This window comes from Lynx rufus, unplaced genomic scaffold (genome assembly GCF_022079265.1).
Source record: "Lynx rufus isolate CCGP_SWC_20201006 ecotype Redwood Valley unplaced genomic scaffold, mLynRuf1.p SCAF_43, whole genome shotgun sequence".
NCBI classification, from domain to species: Eukaryota; Metazoa; Chordata; class Mammalia; order Carnivora; family Felidae; genus Lynx; species Lynx rufus.
Genome location: NW_025814860.1, coordinates 2,111,016 through 2,127,894, shown reverse-complemented (window position 1 = coordinate 2,127,894; position 16,879 = coordinate 2,111,016). Strand labels below are relative to the sequence as shown.

The 16,879-nt window shown below is 53.0% G+C and overlaps 1 protein-coding gene across 2 annotated transcripts; it reads right to left on the bottom strand.

The window, feature by feature from the left end:
- Positions 1 to 2,020: 2,020 nt before the first annotated feature.
- On the bottom strand, positions 2,021 to 12,411 carry IL9R (interleukin 9 receptor). Of its 2 annotated transcripts, none has more exons than XM_047098028.1 (9): positions 11,558 to 12,411; positions 8,192 to 8,305; positions 7,772 to 7,883; positions 7,463 to 7,641; positions 6,805 to 6,950; positions 6,203 to 6,410; positions 5,602 to 5,707; positions 4,491 to 4,575; positions 2,021 to 2,957 (listed from the first exon to the last, which is right to left on the bottom strand). In XM_047098028.1, the coding sequence occupies exons 1-9, from the start codon at positions 11,685 to 11,687 to the stop codon at positions 2,454 to 2,456; spliced, it is 1,584 nt and encodes a 527-aa protein (XP_046953984.1). In that variant the 5' UTR covers positions 11,688 to 12,411; the 3' UTR covers positions 2,021 to 2,453. The 2 variants fall into 2 exon arrangements, with proteins under 2 accessions (XP_046953984.1, XP_046953985.1); XM_047098029.1 differs by having other exon boundaries at positions 6,203 to 6,407.
- Between the last annotated feature and the right edge of the window lie 4,468 nt (positions 12,412 to 16,879).

The following is a 16,879-nucleotide window of genomic DNA, read 5'->3' as shown; positions in this document are numbered from 1 at the left end:
ACAAAAATTTGTACACGGATGTTCACAGCAGTACTGTTCACGACAGTGAAAGAGTGGAAACCACCCAAATACCCTCCAGAAGGATGAATGAACTACATGTGGTCTACCCACACAATGGAGTAATATTTGGCCACAATAAGGACTGAGGCGCCCATTCTCTAAAGTGGATAAACCTCAAAAACACTATGCTGAGGGAAAACTGTGCAGAAAGTCACATATTATATGACTGTATTTATACAAAGTGTCCAGAATAGGCAAAACCACAGAGACGGGAAGCAGGCAAAGAGCTGCACAGGGCACAGTGTGGGGGGTGCGGGGGGACCGCTTAATGGGAAGGGGATTTCCTTTGAGAGTGATGACAGTTGGACAATATTATGCATGTACTAACTGTCACTGAATTGAACACTTTAGAAGAGTTATGTTTAGATTATGTGAATTTCACCACATTGAAAATTAAAGAAAGAGGGCCACCTGGCTGGCTCAGTCTCTGGAGCATGCGAATCTTGATCTTGGAGTTAAGGGTTCTAGCCCTACGTTGGGTGCAGAGATTACTTAAAAATAAAAAATCGAAAGAAAGAAAGAAAGAGAGAAAGAAAGAAAGAAAGAAAGAAGAAAAGAAAAGGAGAAAGAAAGAGAAAGAGAGAGAGAGAGAGAGAGAAAGAAAGAAAGAAAGAAGAAAAGGAGAAAGAAAGAGAAAGAGAGAGAGAAAGAGAGAGAAGAGAGAGAGAGAGAGAGAAAGAAAGAAAGAAAAAGAAAGAAAGGAAGAAAGAAGAAAAGAAAAGAAAAGGAGAAAGAAAGAGAGAGAGAGAGAGAGAAAGAAAGAAAGAAAGAGAAAGAAAGAAAGAAAAAGAAAGAAAGAAAGAAAAAGAAAGAAAGAAAGAAAAAGAAAGAAAGAAAGAAAGAAAGGGAAGCCACTGTGCATCCTCCCTCGCCAGGGAGAGTCCCCTTCCCTCACTGCTCTCAGCCTGGCCTTCCAGACCCTCTGCAGCCCAGCCGGCCAAGTTTTGGACATCTGAGCTCCAGCCCATGCCGTGCGGCCAATCCCTCAAACCACCAGCTGTGTGAGGGCTCCAGCTGCCAGCGGCCCGCTCTCTGACTCCTTCAGTGCCCAGCGCTCGGCGACTTCCTCATCCCAAGGTCTTCAAACCTTGCTCTGCTGGAAACCGGATCACAGCACAAGCGTCCCAGGGTCATCTCATCACAAAAAAGGGAAACGCGTTTTCTGGGCACCAAGACATGCAGGCAGCTTGCTCAGGTGAACTCACAGCAACACTTCCGAGGTACTGTTAGTCCCACAGGCTGAAGGGGCAGGCGTGTCTCACGTCCCGTCACACAGCCTCTAAGGCTGCACACTCCCAAAGCCAGGTCTCCGGGCGCCACCGAGAGAAGATGTGTGACTCACAGGAACAATGTCTCCGGCCACGCACAAGAGGCATCCCCGCTGTGGGGGTCACTCGTCATATGCAGGTGGCCCAGGTTCCCTGTGAAGCCACAGAAGCCACGCGGATGCTGCTATAATGACACCCCAGGCCAGGGCTCCCCAAGGGGCGGGTGACTCATGCTATTTTTTCTATCCTTGGTTAGAGCTGAACATGTCTACACCTCACTTCCGTCCACACCCCTCCTCTCTCTACACGCTAAAAATACATTCTGGGTCCTGCCTCACCCCTTCTGACCATGATCTGGCTCAGCTGAGGCTCCCCACAAACCCCCAGGGGCCTCCGCAGGCACGCAGAGGGGAGGGGGATGCCTGTCTGAGGCAGAGGAAGCCTTTGCCTTTGGGAGCCTGGGTCCACAAGGGTGCTTTTTTTTTTTTGGTTTTTTTTTCTGTACAGGCCTCAGGGGACACCAGAGACTCATGCAGAGGTGCCCTCTCTGGTTGGTCGCCCAGAGAGGGACAGGTCTCCATTTGGATGCTAACTTCAAAATGTCAGCATCTCCAACCCCAGAAAACCCGAGAAGAGACAGACGCCCACCCCCTGCACTTCCTGTGGGCCCCTCTCCCAGTCAGCAGCAGCAGTTTGAAACAACCACTGAATCCCCTTTAATCTCAGTAGCAGAGGTACCTCAGGGAGGCACAGAAAGACAACACTCCGCCTGGTCCCAGCACCTCATCTGCGTCGTTGGGTGCCGGCTGGCCCTTTAAGGGAGTGAGGGCAGAACAGGCTGTGGAGCCAACACCCCCACTTCTGTGAGGGACCAGGGTGGAGCCCGAAAGCAGGGAGGGAAGTGGCGAGCCCGGGAGTGGGAGCTGCGTGGTAGGGTGCTGAGGGGAGGGGAGGGAGGAGGGGTTTTCGACCTCCATCTGGACAGGGTATCTGTGCAGGGGCTTCATTCTCAGAGACTGTCGTCCATTTTCCACATGATGGACATTATGCAGCTGGCCCCGTCAGGGTTCTAAATCAAAGCCAGCGCCTGCCAAGGGTAGGAGCGAAGAAAGTGCCCTGAGGGCCTCATGCGACACATTCACCAGGGTCTTGCTCCTCTCTGTGACCGACTCCCACACAGGTCCCTCCTTGCGTGGCATCCAGGCTCTGCTGGTCACGGGAAAGGCCACAGGCCAAAGCCAGGCTGGGCCCAGAGCTCTGCATGCGTCCTGGGAAGGTCGAGGGGTGGCACGCCCCGGGACAGCCCAAGGCACAGTAGTCACCACTGCTGCCCTCTGCCTGTGGGAGAGCTGGCCTGGTGGGGCTCCCAGGGACCCAGTCCTCCTGTGGCAGGTAGGCAGGTGGCTGCTCTCCCTGTGCCACACGACCTGCTAACAACACAGCCTCTGGGAGGCCAGGACGTGGGCCTTTCTCCTCTTCCTCCAGGACCACGGACTGCCAGGCAGGATCCACTGGGCCACAGGTCAGCCACGCAATGGCCTCCTGGCCACTAGACTCCGAGGCTCTTCTCGGGGAACCGACACAGTCCTGGCTCGGCAGCAGACCGGTTCTGTGGGCCCCTACCCAGGTCTAGAACAGAGCATGGGGGGTGGGGGGAAGGGCTCAGGCAGCATGTTCAGGACTCTCCCTGGAAGGAGCTTCCCCTGCTCCTCCAAGAAGCTCTCCAGACATCCTCACCCAGAGTCCAAGCAACGACTGTGCTTGGAACATGTTGTCTCACCCTCCGTGTGCCAGCCCAGCCTCAGCACAGGACCCTGAGTCTCTTCAGGACCCTCAGTAATCCGTGCTGGTGACAGGTGTCGAGGACAGAGAGAACCCCTGGCCGCTGCTCTAGGCACTTCCATCAGCTACAGAGACTGGGCACCCCCTCTTGAACCCCCATCACACACACACGGAGACGCTGTTGGAACCAGCACCTTCGGGCTAAGGGCAGCAGACCTGGACCCATCCGTGGAGCCACAGGAGGCCCCCACCTCCTACAGGAAAGTATTTCCTATGTGGGACCAGGAATCACCACCAAATGGACCACACATACCTCACCCTCTGTTACTGCCCTGCTCCCTGGACAGCCGACCCATGGCTCCATATCACCACTGGAGGGGTCTAAGTACCCTGGCTGGTGACATGGGTCTACAGAGGAGGGCTGGGTGCCCGCGACCCAGAAGATACATTCCAGGGTGATGGAATCTGCCTTCGTCCCCAGACACCCCAGGGGTCTTGACAGTGATGGCCACTGCCTGAGAAAAGGGGGTGGCCTCCACCAAGGACAAAATGCTCAGCTTTAAGCTTTGAGTTATACTTTTGGGCAACAATCTTGAGAACTGGGCTCCCTCTTTAATTTTTTTTTTTTTTTATTTTCTGGGCTCCCTTTTGAGAAACACAAGGACTAGGCAGAGGGAAACCCGGCAAGGGCATCAGGGAAGAGCAGGTCCGAGGGCACCAGGAAGCATCACCTCCCATCCACCACCCACAGTGGGGAACCTGAGACCACCTGCTGGGGCTGCTCCCTGCCCCCCTCCTGCCCAGCGAGGGGCAGGAGCCTCCAGGCCAGTGGGGGGCTGGGGGGGGAGGGGGAGGTGTCTGATGCGACCCTCCAGGTAGTACTCACCGTGGCACCACAAAGAGACACGTGTGGAGTGTACTCAGTGCTCATGGTGCCAGCATGCTACCCAGGGGAACAGGAGAGGCCAGGCACTCCACAGTGGCCACCAGAGCGGTCGCCCATAGACCACCGAAGGCCCCAGGGATAGTATAAGCACCAGACCCTCCCCGCAGAAACCTTCAGAGAAGAAGCGGGGACGAGACATGTGGCAGCTGCAGACAGCACCACTGTTTGCACCTTAAACTGACCATACACCTCACAGGGGCTGCTACTCAGAAATGAAAAGAAACCCACAACAGAGAATAAAGCTAATTGTTCTGATGCATTTGAGACACGGCGTGTAAATGTAAACCGACTACATACACCAAAAAAAGCTCAAAGCACTGACAAAGGCCCCCATGCTAGCCCCCAACTCTCACCAGAAGTCCACATCTTTGTCGGGTCAGAATGTAGGCAAGCCCAGACTCTCCCTCAACCCCTGCCGTGAACTGTGCACGCACCTGGAAGTCCCCATTGTGCACACTGTACAGGGACTGGAAGAAGGCCACTGGAGACGGCACGTTCTGGTAGAAGCTTCTCTTCACCCTGGGGCCAAGAGAGGACACCTGGAGGCCTATGCACGCCCAAGGAGGGGCCCTTGGAGGCCCAGCTCCAGGAGGCATGATGTCCCCGCAGGAGCTTTGCTCCCTTCCAGCCAGAGGTGGCCCTGCTTCACCTGGGCTGCTGCCATTCTTACCTCTTGTTGGCTCCAAGACCCGACACTTGCCCCCGTGGCCTCCCTGGCTAAGGGCCCCATAGAACTGACTTATACCAAGACACGTGTCCTTTACAGGGTGAGCTGTCATGGTGGGTTCAGGGCTACAAGGTGACCACTTGTGTCCACAGCCCACAGAGGGAGCTGGCACCTTCGGGAACCACACTTGTGCTCCTGGCAGACAGGGGGCAGCTTCCTACCCCACCTGACTCCTCACTGAGCAACAGACCCACTGGCCCTGCCACGAGGATGTGGCACAGGGCTCCAACACAACAGGTCCCCAGCAGCCTCACCAGCCTCCCAGGGAAGGAAGTGGCCTCTCCAGCTCCCCACCTCAAGAGTCCCCAGTCCCACCTCATCTGACCCCTAGGTTTCTCTTCCTAAGACCTGGCAATTGCCTCCACTTTGCTCCCCCTCTGCTTCTCTCTCCTCCTTCCGGACGCCACCACTGGCCTCCCAGCAGGTCCTCTCCATATCCTTGTACCCCCAAAATGTATTCTCAAAATATAAACCAGATCTCGTCGCACACGGTTTCACGCACTTCAGGCATTTTCTTATGCTCCCAGGTCGAGCCTGGCCTTCACAGCCCCACCAAGCACCCGCTTCCTCACCTGGCAACTGAGGAACTCCCCCACAGGTCCAGGGCAGAGGGTTAAAAACCCCCCACCCCATCCAGGGCCAGAGGTTTGGCCCGAGATGCCCCACCTACCACACACCTACACACAGACATACTGACTCACATGCACACACATTGACATGCACACGGAAACTCACCCAGAGTCACATGAACACATTCACACACACATGCGTGTGCGCACACACACACACACACACACACACACCCCTTGGCTACCGACCTGGGTGAAAGCTTGAACAGGAGGCAGGTCAGGCTGGTCAGTAGCAGAAAGACAGGTACAGCGACAAGGGTGCCGTCAGGCTGCCCCCGAGGTGATAACAGGGGGTCTGTGGGTAGGAAGGGCCCAGGGTCGTGAGCCTCCTTGGCACCAGGATGTTCCTCCCAGTCCACATGGCAAAGCACCCCTGGGAGCGCCCCGGGCCACAGTGGAAATTTTCTCATAGGCCACAGAGGTTTGCGTCATGCCTGCTAATGGATCACCTACCCCTGGGTCTCACCTCCTCCATCTGCAAGGCCATCAGTGTCAGCCACCCTTCCTAGCAGGTTACAAAGGTCAGCCCAGCCCTTCCTAGGGAGATGAGACCATGTCCGGCCTCCAGAGCCAGAAGCATAGGCCTGGTGGGCCACACTCACTCCCAGTGACAGACAGTAACTATAGTTTCCAAGAAGCCCAATGCTTGGCGAGTTAAAAATCTCAGATTTCCAGGGGAAGGTGGTCAACCGGGGTATAACTGCCTCAGGGAGGAAGTTCCAGGGGGGTGAAAAGGTGGGAGGGTGTGACAAACATGGGAAGGGAGGCGCTCTGGGAGGGAGACCCCCACCTCGGGCAGAGGTCTGGGGAGAGGGAAAGCACACAGGCTGGCTCCAGTCACTCCACTGGCCCGCATAGTGCTGTTCCTCCGCCAGGTCATCCTCCGGCGAGGCCATCTGGACGCGCAGCCTGGCCTCGTAGCTGGAACCGGGGTCCAACTCGATGGCTTCAAGCCTGAGCCAGGTCACCCCAAAAATGTGATCCCTGTGCTGGGCCTGCTGTGGGGTAGAGAACAGTTATCATTTGCTGAGGGTGACAGGGTCCATCAGCCCTCAAGAACACACATGCACACACACAACCACACACACAGGCACACACGCAGGCACATGTACACACACTGACACTCATCTACCCCTATGTGCGCTTGCACACACAAACACGCTCACTACACTCACACTCATATGTATAGGCATACCCGGTGCTCATCACACACATAAAGACACATATTCACGTACACACAGGTACACTCACATACAAATGCACACGTGCACAGTCACACTCCTGACTCTGGCCACCTCGCCTCCTCATTATTCCAAGTTGGCATCTCCCGAGTGGCCCTTGGCTGCTGCTCCCAGAAGAGAGAGGCCCCTGGAGTAGTCAGCCCAGCGTTACCTCCCAGGTCTCCCCCTGCCTCTTGAAGGCCAGCTCATAGGTGAGCATGGAGATCAGAGGCTCCAAAGCAGGACTGACGCTCCAGGTCAGGACACAGTAGTCAGAGCTGACATTGCTCTGCAAATCAGAGGGAGGGTCCAGCTTCACTGAAACAGAATGAGGCCACGTGAGGGTGTGCGTGTCAGCGTGCCCAGCACCGGGGGTCCGAAAAATGCTGGGGGCAGGGAATGGTCAAGGCCCTTCCAGACAAGGGGCCTCACTGGGAGGCAGGTCTCCGTCTCCTCCCTGCTGCTGTCTCCCAGTGAGGCCTCAGGTGGGACGAGATGACAGTGAGTTCCTACGGCCCCTGCAGCCATAAGCTTCCCAGGGTCTTACCGGACTTCTTCCTACTGTGACTGAAGTGTATTTCAAGTGACTCAAGTTGTACCCTTGCCCCGACTTACGGCCCTGAGTCTTCGTCCTCCTCCTGAACCCTACCTCTCCACTAACCAGTGGGCCCCTCCCTCCCAGGGGCCCTGCTCGCTCATAGCCCTGGGTGTCTCTTAGCAGGGACAGAGAGCACCCGCTGAGCCGTGGAGGTTAAGGGCAATGCGACCCTGCCCCCAATCCCCATGAAGCCAGGATGTTCCCCACCAAAGCACCCTACCCCAGGCCTCACCATGTCTCCGGGGCAGGTACTGCGGGTCCACCAGGCTGACCTGCTCCTTCCCAGAGACGTAACGGTGGAAAGTGATGGTGAAGTTGTCAGAAGGCACAAGCACCTCCTCAGGCGGCAGCACCAGAGTGCACTCGCTGGCCCGGAAGACACATCTGTGATTGCTGCCCACGGCGTGGTTGCTGGAAAGGGTACGTGTCGCCACCAAGGGGCCGCTGCACCAGCCCAGCCCCTACTGCTGCTATCATGGGGACCCATTCTCACCACTGGCCCTTGGCCCCTGCCCAGGTGGGCCTGGCCCTCCAGCCTCACCTGGTAAAGAGGAGCCAGGGACTGGGGCCCTGACCCAGCTCTACAGCCGACCAGTGGCAGTCGATCCTAAGGATGTTGTTGTTGAGGCAGATGAGAGATCCAGCCCCGAGCCCTGGGAACGGTGACGTTTGGGAGCTCACGACGGCTGCTTCAGGGCAGGATTAGTACCTAGCAGCTGACACTCTGACGGGGCAGTCCCCTGAGAATGATCCCAGGACAATGCATCGAGGGCAGGGCTGGGAGGTGATGGGCTCTGAGCCATGGTGCATGGGTGGGAATGAAGTCCAGGCTGGTCCCTGGACAACAGCCCCAAGCACAGCTCGAGGCAAAGCCTTCCCTGGGGAGTGAGACAGATGACAGCCCTGCCCCCCAAGCCCTCCACCCCCTGGCCTCACACAGACACCAGTGCCCAGCCCTCACCTCCTCCTTCCCCGTGGATGGAGACTCCCAAGCCAACCCAAGGGCTGATGCACGTGCAGATCAGGAGCCAGGTACTCAACTCCCGCATCAGGGCCTCAGTCTCCAAGGTCCATCCTGCAAGGAACCGGGCTGAGAGCACCCCCCTGGGGACACTCACGATGAGGGCTGCTCTCTGTGGGGAGAACCCCCCGATAGGTGCTCACCGTGAGGGCTCCCCCTGTGAGGCATGCTCCCCATGAGGTCCACTCCCTATGGAGTGTGCCCCTCACTGACAGCTCTGAGTGGGTCACCACCAATACCCTCACCATGTCCCATGACAGGGATTGGACACCACTGCCTGAGCTGCTCCCATAAGAAACTGAAGCTCAGAAAGATACATCGGCCAGACCAAAGATTCGTGGCTACAGCATATAGCACGGTGCCCTCCAACCCAGATCTTCTGGTGGGTTCTGGACTCTGAACCAGCTATGTGTCTGAGTCTGCCTACACGTTTCTTCTCTGGGACAGGCATCCTCTGCCAATACAGCCCCTGTTCCTGGGCCCAGGTCCTGTCGTGCAAGGAAGGGAGGGTAAGGGTAACTTTGTGCCGACTGCGTAGCTTGCCTCATACACTTGAGTTCCCACAGCAGCCCTGTGAGGTAGAAAGACCGTCCCTACACACAGACAAGCAAGCTGAGTCCCAAGGAGGGGAAATGCCTTGCCCAGGGTCACACAGCCAACGTCTACACAGCCTGTCTCCTTTTTTTTTAAAGTTTATTTATTTTTGGGACAGAGAGCGACAGAGCATGAACGGGGGAGGGGCAGAGAGAGAGGGAGACACAGAATCGGAAACAGGCTCCAGGCTCCGAGCCATCAGCCCAGATACACAGCCTGTCTCCTTAAACAAAGACCCATCCCAATGTTCTGACCCAGGATTAGGTAGGAGGATCGCAGTGGCGTGTCCTTGCAACAAAACTGCACTCCCTAAGCTCTGCCGATCGCATCCCCGTTTAGAAGGTGCCGGTCCCGCGAAGGAGTGCACCCCAAGAGAGGAGTGCCAGCCTGAGCAACAGGATCCCTGGGGGGACCAGGGGTAAGCTGGAGACGAAGGGACTGGGTGTTCACAAGTGCCTGGGTGCTGGGAGGCTGTTGACTTCCTATCACCCTATTTGTAGCTCCAGATGGTGCGCTGATAGTTCCTAAGCAGGAAGCAGGGCCAGCCTGGTTATGCAAGCCTGATGGGTGATAAGGAGGCAAAAAAGCAGCACAGACCACAGCACGTAAACGTTGAAGGAGCCTGCACACACGCAGGGGGGCAGACACCACCCAACACCCCAGCAGCCTAGCCATGTACCCACAGGACTGACCCCTGTTAAGATCCATGCTCAGGAAGACTGCACCCTTTCCTAGCAAGCAGCGTCACCTAGCAGCACCAGCCACAGCATGGGAGGCTGTAGCGAGTTTACCCCCGCCCCCCAGCGTCTGTCCCCTCCTGCACAGTGATTGGGTGGAGACGGGGAAGCAGCCGGACAACAGCCCACGGTCAGGGTGTGCAGTGACAGGATCAGAGCGAGCATCAGGTCGGGGGGCCTGAGGCACAGCAGCCACTTCAAGCTGAAGAGCTAACCCAGGCCCCAGTGGAAGGAGCCCTCCGTCTATGCAGAATTGGGCCAGCTGGGCCAGACCGTCCCAGATGGTTCGAGAGCACAGGGTGGGGTGGCTCCAAGCTCAACAGGCCCCAGAGCAGGGACAGCTGAGAGCTACCAGGGCCAGGACCCACCCTGTGGGAGCAGCGGAGACCTATGCAGGGCCACCTGGGGGGATGGTCCCTGCTTCTCCTCCGAGACCTCTTCCCACAGAGAATGCTTCTGTCTCTACAAAGTGAGCTGGGCAGGGTGGCGTGCCGCCCCACACCTGGCACCTGGCACCTCTGTTCTTAGCATGTGTCCAGCCAGTTGCCACGAAAGCCTGGGCACCACTGGCCTCTGTCTCCTCTGGGCTACCCACGTCCTTGACAACAGAAACTGGGCCAGGCAGCGTAGAAACCCCCATCCGCATACTCCGTGGTCCTGGAACAGGCACTGGGATGACACGAGGGAGATCTAATCACAGCTGCTCAGACAACCCCGGACCATCTCACAGGATGGCTGTCAGAGCAGGAGGAGGGAAGCCAGTGTCTGCCCCTCGAGACAGTCTTGCCAGGGAGCGCGGCTGACGCCAGCCCCCAGCCCTGCCCCTCCCCCATCAGGTCTGCGGCCACCGCCTTCAGCCCACAAGCACTCTGGTCCCTTCTCAGGACACATCTCCTCCAGGACCCTCCTCAGGGTCAAGTCCATGAGGTCTGACCACTAGGGCCTCCCAGATTTCCTGCCCTGGTTTCCTGGCCCGCCACCAAGTTAAGGGCTGCCTTATAGCTGGACTCCTGCATCAGAACCTTCACACACTGCCACAAGGAAGTATGCTGCAGGGAAAGGGTTCCAGACAGACTCAGACCCTCACCTTCCCTGGCCCTCACACCCCGAGCACTCACCTGATGCCAGAGGAATCCCTGCCAGATCAGGGTGCCTGGAGGCCATCCTCCAAGTTGGCTTCATGCAGATTACTGCATCCACTTAGTGTCCCCTCTTAAACAGTCTATATTTTTATTTTTTTTAAGTTTACTTATTTATTTATTTGGGGGGAGGGAGGGGGGAGAGAGAGAGCGAGCGAGAGAGCATGCGAGTGAGCAAGGGAGGGGCAGAGAGAGGGAGCGAGAGAGAGAATCCCGAGCAGACTGCACACCCAGTACAGGCCCCAACATGGGGCTCCGTGTATCAACTGTGAGATCATTACCTGAGATAAAACCAACAGTCAGATGCTTAACCAACTGAGCCATCCAGGCGCCCAGACTATATATATATATTTTTTTAAAAATGGAACTCACTCTAGGTCTCCTGCTGGTCTAATCCACCTCACACTGTCTCCTCTGCCCGACTTCCTTCCGTATCACATGCCCCCTCCTTCATGAAGCACTCCCCAAGCTCCCTAGGGTCTCTCTGGCCAGACCAGACATGACAAAGCAAAGCCAGTCAGCTCATGACAGAAGCAGGGTAGCAGGTAGTGCTGTGGGAGCAGCACAGAATAAGGGTGTTGATACAGTTCTCTCTGGGGGGCCTGGGGGTTAAATGGAGAAAAACGATGCACCTTCTCTCCCTGCACGTGTTAACTGACCTCCTCTGCCCAGAAACTCCCTCATAGCACCTTTGCGGCCATGTCAGCAAAGCTCACTGCTAAGCTGCCTCTTTACACAAGGCTCTTCCAGGGTGAGACACTGATTTATGTTGTGCCCCCTGCACCTAGCCCCAACAGGGTGAGAAATGCATCCCGAATCTCCCTACAGACACTGACCTTGCCTTGAAATGGTGTTGATGCTTTGGGCCCCTGGGAGCAGGACTCTGGATGTTACTTGAGCACAGATCCTCATCTCCCCTTCTTCTGCTTGGCAGAGTTGATCCTCCTTCTGGAACCCCACCCTCATGTGCTGCCACCCATAGCTCCAAAGGGGCGATCCCAAGACTCTGGCTTCTCTTCTGCCCGAAGGCCCCCCAAGGGCATGGGGGTTTGAAGAGCTTTTGCCAGCCGCAGGGCCTGGTCTTCATCTCCACTCATGGCCATCGCAATCTCAGACCATCTGGCCCCAGAACCACCCCTCGCTCAGTTATTGAGGAAGCAAAGTCTTCCATACCTAAAACTCAACGTGACAAACTCAGATCCTTCCCTCTGCCCAATGGTACTCAGGCCAGGTAGTGATAGCCTGTCATTCTTCAGCAAATACCGCCAACATGCTGTCTCCTGGAGACATCCAAGACCAGGACACCCGAGGAGGTAAAACTAGGGCGATGCTCCCAACCGCTTCAAAGTCCATCCACAGGCTCCTCCCAGGGCCCAGGGATGGCCTGCTGTCTGCCACTCTCTGCCATCCACTCATGCTGACTTGAGTGTTGAGAAGTCCAAATCACAGACTCACCTTCCCAGATGCATCTGCTGGGTCCCATGGCAAGTCGGAGGGCCCCCCCCCACCAACCTCCAGACCTGGAGGTGACCGCTCCTGCGTTTGCAGCGAAGTCTCTCTGCCTGATTCAGGATATAACTGCAGTGAGCAGTGACGTGAGCCTCCCACGGCAGGCTGACACAGGCCGCCCACATCTGAAACCACGATGCAGATCAGAGCAGCTGTCCCAAGTGGGGTTGAGAGACAACTGCTACCACTAATCATAAACCCGGGAACTAGAAGGTGGGATGATCCTTCTTTCCCCATGACACCAAAGGTAGGCTTTGGTGATTCAACCTTTGATTGGTGGAGTGCCTGCTGCATTCCTCCCAAGAAACACCACTGGAGAGATTGTTAAACACAAAATTAGTATCTTCTCAGTTAAAGAAAAACAAATGATACAAAAGAAAAGTAAGAACAAGACTCCCCTTTATTTCACCCCAGACGGAGCCTCTGCGAGACGTTAGGCACAAGTCCTTCCAGACAAAGCTGAAGCTCAAACAAATGGACATTTTTAAAGATTTTTTATTTTCAATGTTTATTTATTTTTGAGAGAGAGAGAGAGAGAGAGAGAGGGAGCGTGAGCAGGGGAGGGGCAGAGAGAGAGGGAGACACAGAACCCGAAGCAGGATCCAGGCTCTGAGCTGTCAGCACAGAGCCCGACACGGGGCTCGAACCCACGAACTGAGAGATCATGACCCGAGCCAAAATGGATGCTTAACCGACTGAGCCACCCAGGACATTTTTAATGGATTCACACTGTGCTGAGCTTTGCAGGCTCTTTGTTCCTCTGGCTATTCTCAACATCCTTCTAGGTCAGCACATAAAAGCCTTTCATATGCCTTTAAGGGTAGCACATGCCATGGCTCAATAATCCCGCTGATGGACCTGTGGATTGCTGCCTATATGTTTTTTGTTTCTTGAGATATATACCATTATATTAATTTCCAGTGCACATATGCAACTTTAAACAAGGCAGTGAACAAGTCTGGGCATGGACCTTAACTCATCAGAATGAGTACTTCTATACAAATCATTGCTAGAGGTAAGGGGTGCCTGGGTGGCTCAATTGGTTAAGCGTCTGACTTCAGCTCAGGTCATGATCTCACGGTTTGTGGGTTCAAACGCCACGTCAGGCTCTGTGCTGACAGCCCAGAGCCTGGAGCTCGCTTTGGATTCTGTTGTGTCCCTCTCTCTCTACTCTTCCCCCGCACATTCTCTCTCTCTCTCTCTCTCTCTCTCTCTCTCTCTCTCTCTCTCAAAAATAAATGAACACTAAAAAAAAATAATAATTGCTAGAGGTGGAACTGTGGGGTCTTAGGTTCAGCATTTAAAAATACTGATCCTGCCAAGTGACATTCCAAAAACGTACCAACTTCTACTCACAACAGAAATGTAAGAATGCCTGTCGCCAGCCGTGTACATTATCAATCTTTTAAATCTTTGTCTGTCTGATAGGCAAAGATACCTCAGGGTTGCTTTCATTTACACTTCACTGATTATTAGTGAAGATATGCATCTTTTCATTTACTTATCGGGTCTGTGCTTCTTGGGGTACCAAATAAGGTCACAGTTCAACGTGCATGTGTGTGCTCTGTGCATCAAAACATCTTGGGCAAGTTTCAGATACCCCAGAGCTACAGCTCTGGGGTCTGAGGTCACCAGGACCCACAGAGAGATGAACTCAAAGGCTCCAGCTCACACAACACCTTAGGAATGGCCAGAAACATAAATCATACATCTTTCCACTTTAAAATTTAATCAGCTTGGCCCACATCTTCCCTACGACAAGCACATATGTGTATACTGACCGAAGCTTCTCTAGTATCCTTAGAAAGAGAGCTTCCTTCTCTCTGTCAGGGTCCCTCTCTCACCTTGTTGAAACTAGGATTTGCTACCTTAAGTCCAGCAGACCACACCATCCACACCATGACCCCTAAGGTAGAGACCACAAAAGCTGGAAAGAGAGGAAATCCTGGAAGGAAAAAAAGCTAGAGAGGAGAGCACCAAATTCTACATCTAAACTCTACATATGTACAGACAGACAGACAGACATACACTATACCAAAATCTCTGGATGACCCTCTGAACTGTATGTATACAGGCCAACTCTAAACAGCCCAGCTAAGGTTAAACAGCCTGAACAGAAGTTTCAGCGGCTGCCTACCTCAGAGACACAAAAGTTTACGCTCTGCTTTATATATAAATTAAAAAATCAACACTCTCCAGAGAAACATAACAGAATCTAGTATCTATGGTCTATATCATTCATAATTTCCAAGATGAATCCAAGAGCATTAGACATAAGAACAGAATTACGTGATCCACACTTAAGAAAGGTAATCAATTCACACAGACTCCCAGGACTAAGTTGTTGGAAACAGCACAGGTTTTAAAGCAGCTACTCTAACTATGCTCGAAGATGTAAAGGAAAATATGGTTCCAACGGATAAACAGGAAATATGGGAGGAGAAACACAAGCTATAAAAAAGAACCACAAGGAAAGTATATGAGAAAAATACAGTATCTCATTTTTTTTTATGACATTTGTTTTTGAGAGAGAGACACAGCACGAGCAGGGGAGGGGCAGAGAGAGAGGGACACAGAATCGGGAGCAAGCTCCAGGCTCTGAGCTGTCAGCACAAAGTCCGACGCGGGGCTCGAACTCACAAACCGTGAGATCATGACCTGAGCAAAAGTCAGACGCTTAACCGACTGAGCCACCCAAACGCCCCTCTCATTTTGTATTATTATTATCTATCTATCTATCTATCTATCTATCTATCTATCTATCTATTATTTACTTATTTTATTTTCAAGAGAGAATGCAAGTTCATGAGCAGGGGAGAGGGGCAGAGGGAAAGAGAGAATCTTAAGCAGGCTCCACGCTGGCATGGAGCCTGACTTGGGGCTCAATCCCATGACCCCGGGATCATGACCTCAGCTGAAATCAAGAATCAGACACTCAGCCAACTGAGTCATCCAGGTGCCCCAAACACAGTAACTTAAATTAAAAGAATGCATCGTAACAGTGCAAAGTACTAGGAAAACAGGTAAGAGAGGACATCAGTGAAAGTCAACACAGTGCCCTTCCTGGATGATAGGAGCCAAGGAGAGTTCTGGAAAATCACTAGGATTAGTCAGAGTCCTAAGTATGAAGCAGCCCTATATATTCTTTTTTTTCCTTAACCTAGTAGCAGTGCATCTCCATCATTACAAAACAAGAAAAGTGGACGATGAATGTCACATTTTCAAGGCACAGTGTAGATTATTTCATCATCAATTGGATGGCAAAGGGCTGTTTATGATGCAATGACACCTCAGCCGGTCAACATTATCAGCCTAAGCACTAAGTCACTGGCACTATTCTCCATACACCACAGAATTTCTTCAAAAAAACTAAATACAAAAATGAAGCAACCATATTAAATTACTTAATGCCTCATTTGTTAACCAAGCCAGGAAAACCACTTTCTGACAATGACTTGCATTTAATTGCAGCAGCTGAAGAATTCAGGTCCAGAGAAAATGAATGTAAGACTACAGGCATTTTGGAAAACAGCTGTTCTAAAACCTAAAGACACTGAAAGCAACAGCAATAGTCAAACAAAAATGAGGCAAATGAGGGGCACCAAGGTAGCTCAGTCATTTAAACATCGGACCTTTGATCTCGGCTTGGGTCAGGATCTCACCATCATGAGATCAAGCCCCACGTCGGGCCTGACACTGGCAGCGCAGGGCCTGCTTGGGATTCTCTCCCTCCCTCCCTCTCTGCCCCTCTCCCGCTCGCACGCTCTCTCTCAAAATCAATAAACTTAAAAAAAAATTTTTTTTAATGAGGAAAATGATTTGAAGTAATTTTCCTTGGATCATGATGAATCCACAGATGTTACTGATTCTGCTCAACTGTTTCTTCCACGAGTCAATGCCTCAGCACTGAGCTGAGAAGCAACTGAAGAATTAGCCTGTATGCATGGTCTGTGGAACAGCCCAACAACTGCAAACACGAATATTTTCAAAGTTGAGAAAACACTAATTCAGTAGAACACGGATTAGAACCTGCTAAAGCGTAATACGGCAAATCTTTTGTGGAAATTGTGTCTCTCATCAGTATTGACTCTATTCAATCTACTGGTAACGTCAACAGTTAACTTCATTTGCTCTCAGGCACTTAACTAGCTTTACCAGATGCATATTTGTAATCTACTTTGATGACAAGAAACGCTACCTTTGAACCCCAGTCAAGCAAAATGATATCCATTCTTTTCATCAGTAGACCACCATCATAAAATGCTGTACACAATTACTACGGTTACATTTTGAATTTAGTCTATAAAAAAGTTACAGAAGTTTCTTTTCCTAGATTTTGATTCTTGCCCCATAAAGTGTATTTACTATCTGGCCCTCTACAGAAAGAGTCTGTAAACCCCTGAAATTGACAATCATTACCACCATTTTGCACATGACAAAATAAAGGCAGAGGTTCAGCGATTTGACTGAGGTCTCCCAGCTAAGCGGACATGCAGGCTAACATCAGCGCACACGATATTCACCACTGACCCAACAGCAAACACACAGAGAAGATCTGAGGAAATAAAACTGATGGCATGCGGAGGAGATACTAAAGGTACCACCCACGTTATAAAATCACATTGGTACAACCAGAACAAGCTGTTTTA

Coding starts and splice junctions, on each gene's coding strand:
- IL9R (XM_047098028.1), bottom strand. CDS start 11,687: ATGAGGGTGGGGTTCCAGAAGGAGGATCAACTCTGCCAAGCAGAAGAA. Junction 7,884..8,191: donor CATCCACGGGGAAGGAGGAG/GTGAGGGCTGGG, acceptor CACCGTTCCCAG/GGCTCGGGGCTGGATCTCTC. Junction 6,951..7,462: donor GTACCTGCCCCGGAGACATG/GTGAGGCCTGGG, acceptor ATTCTGTTTCAG/TGAAGCTGGACCCTCCCTCT.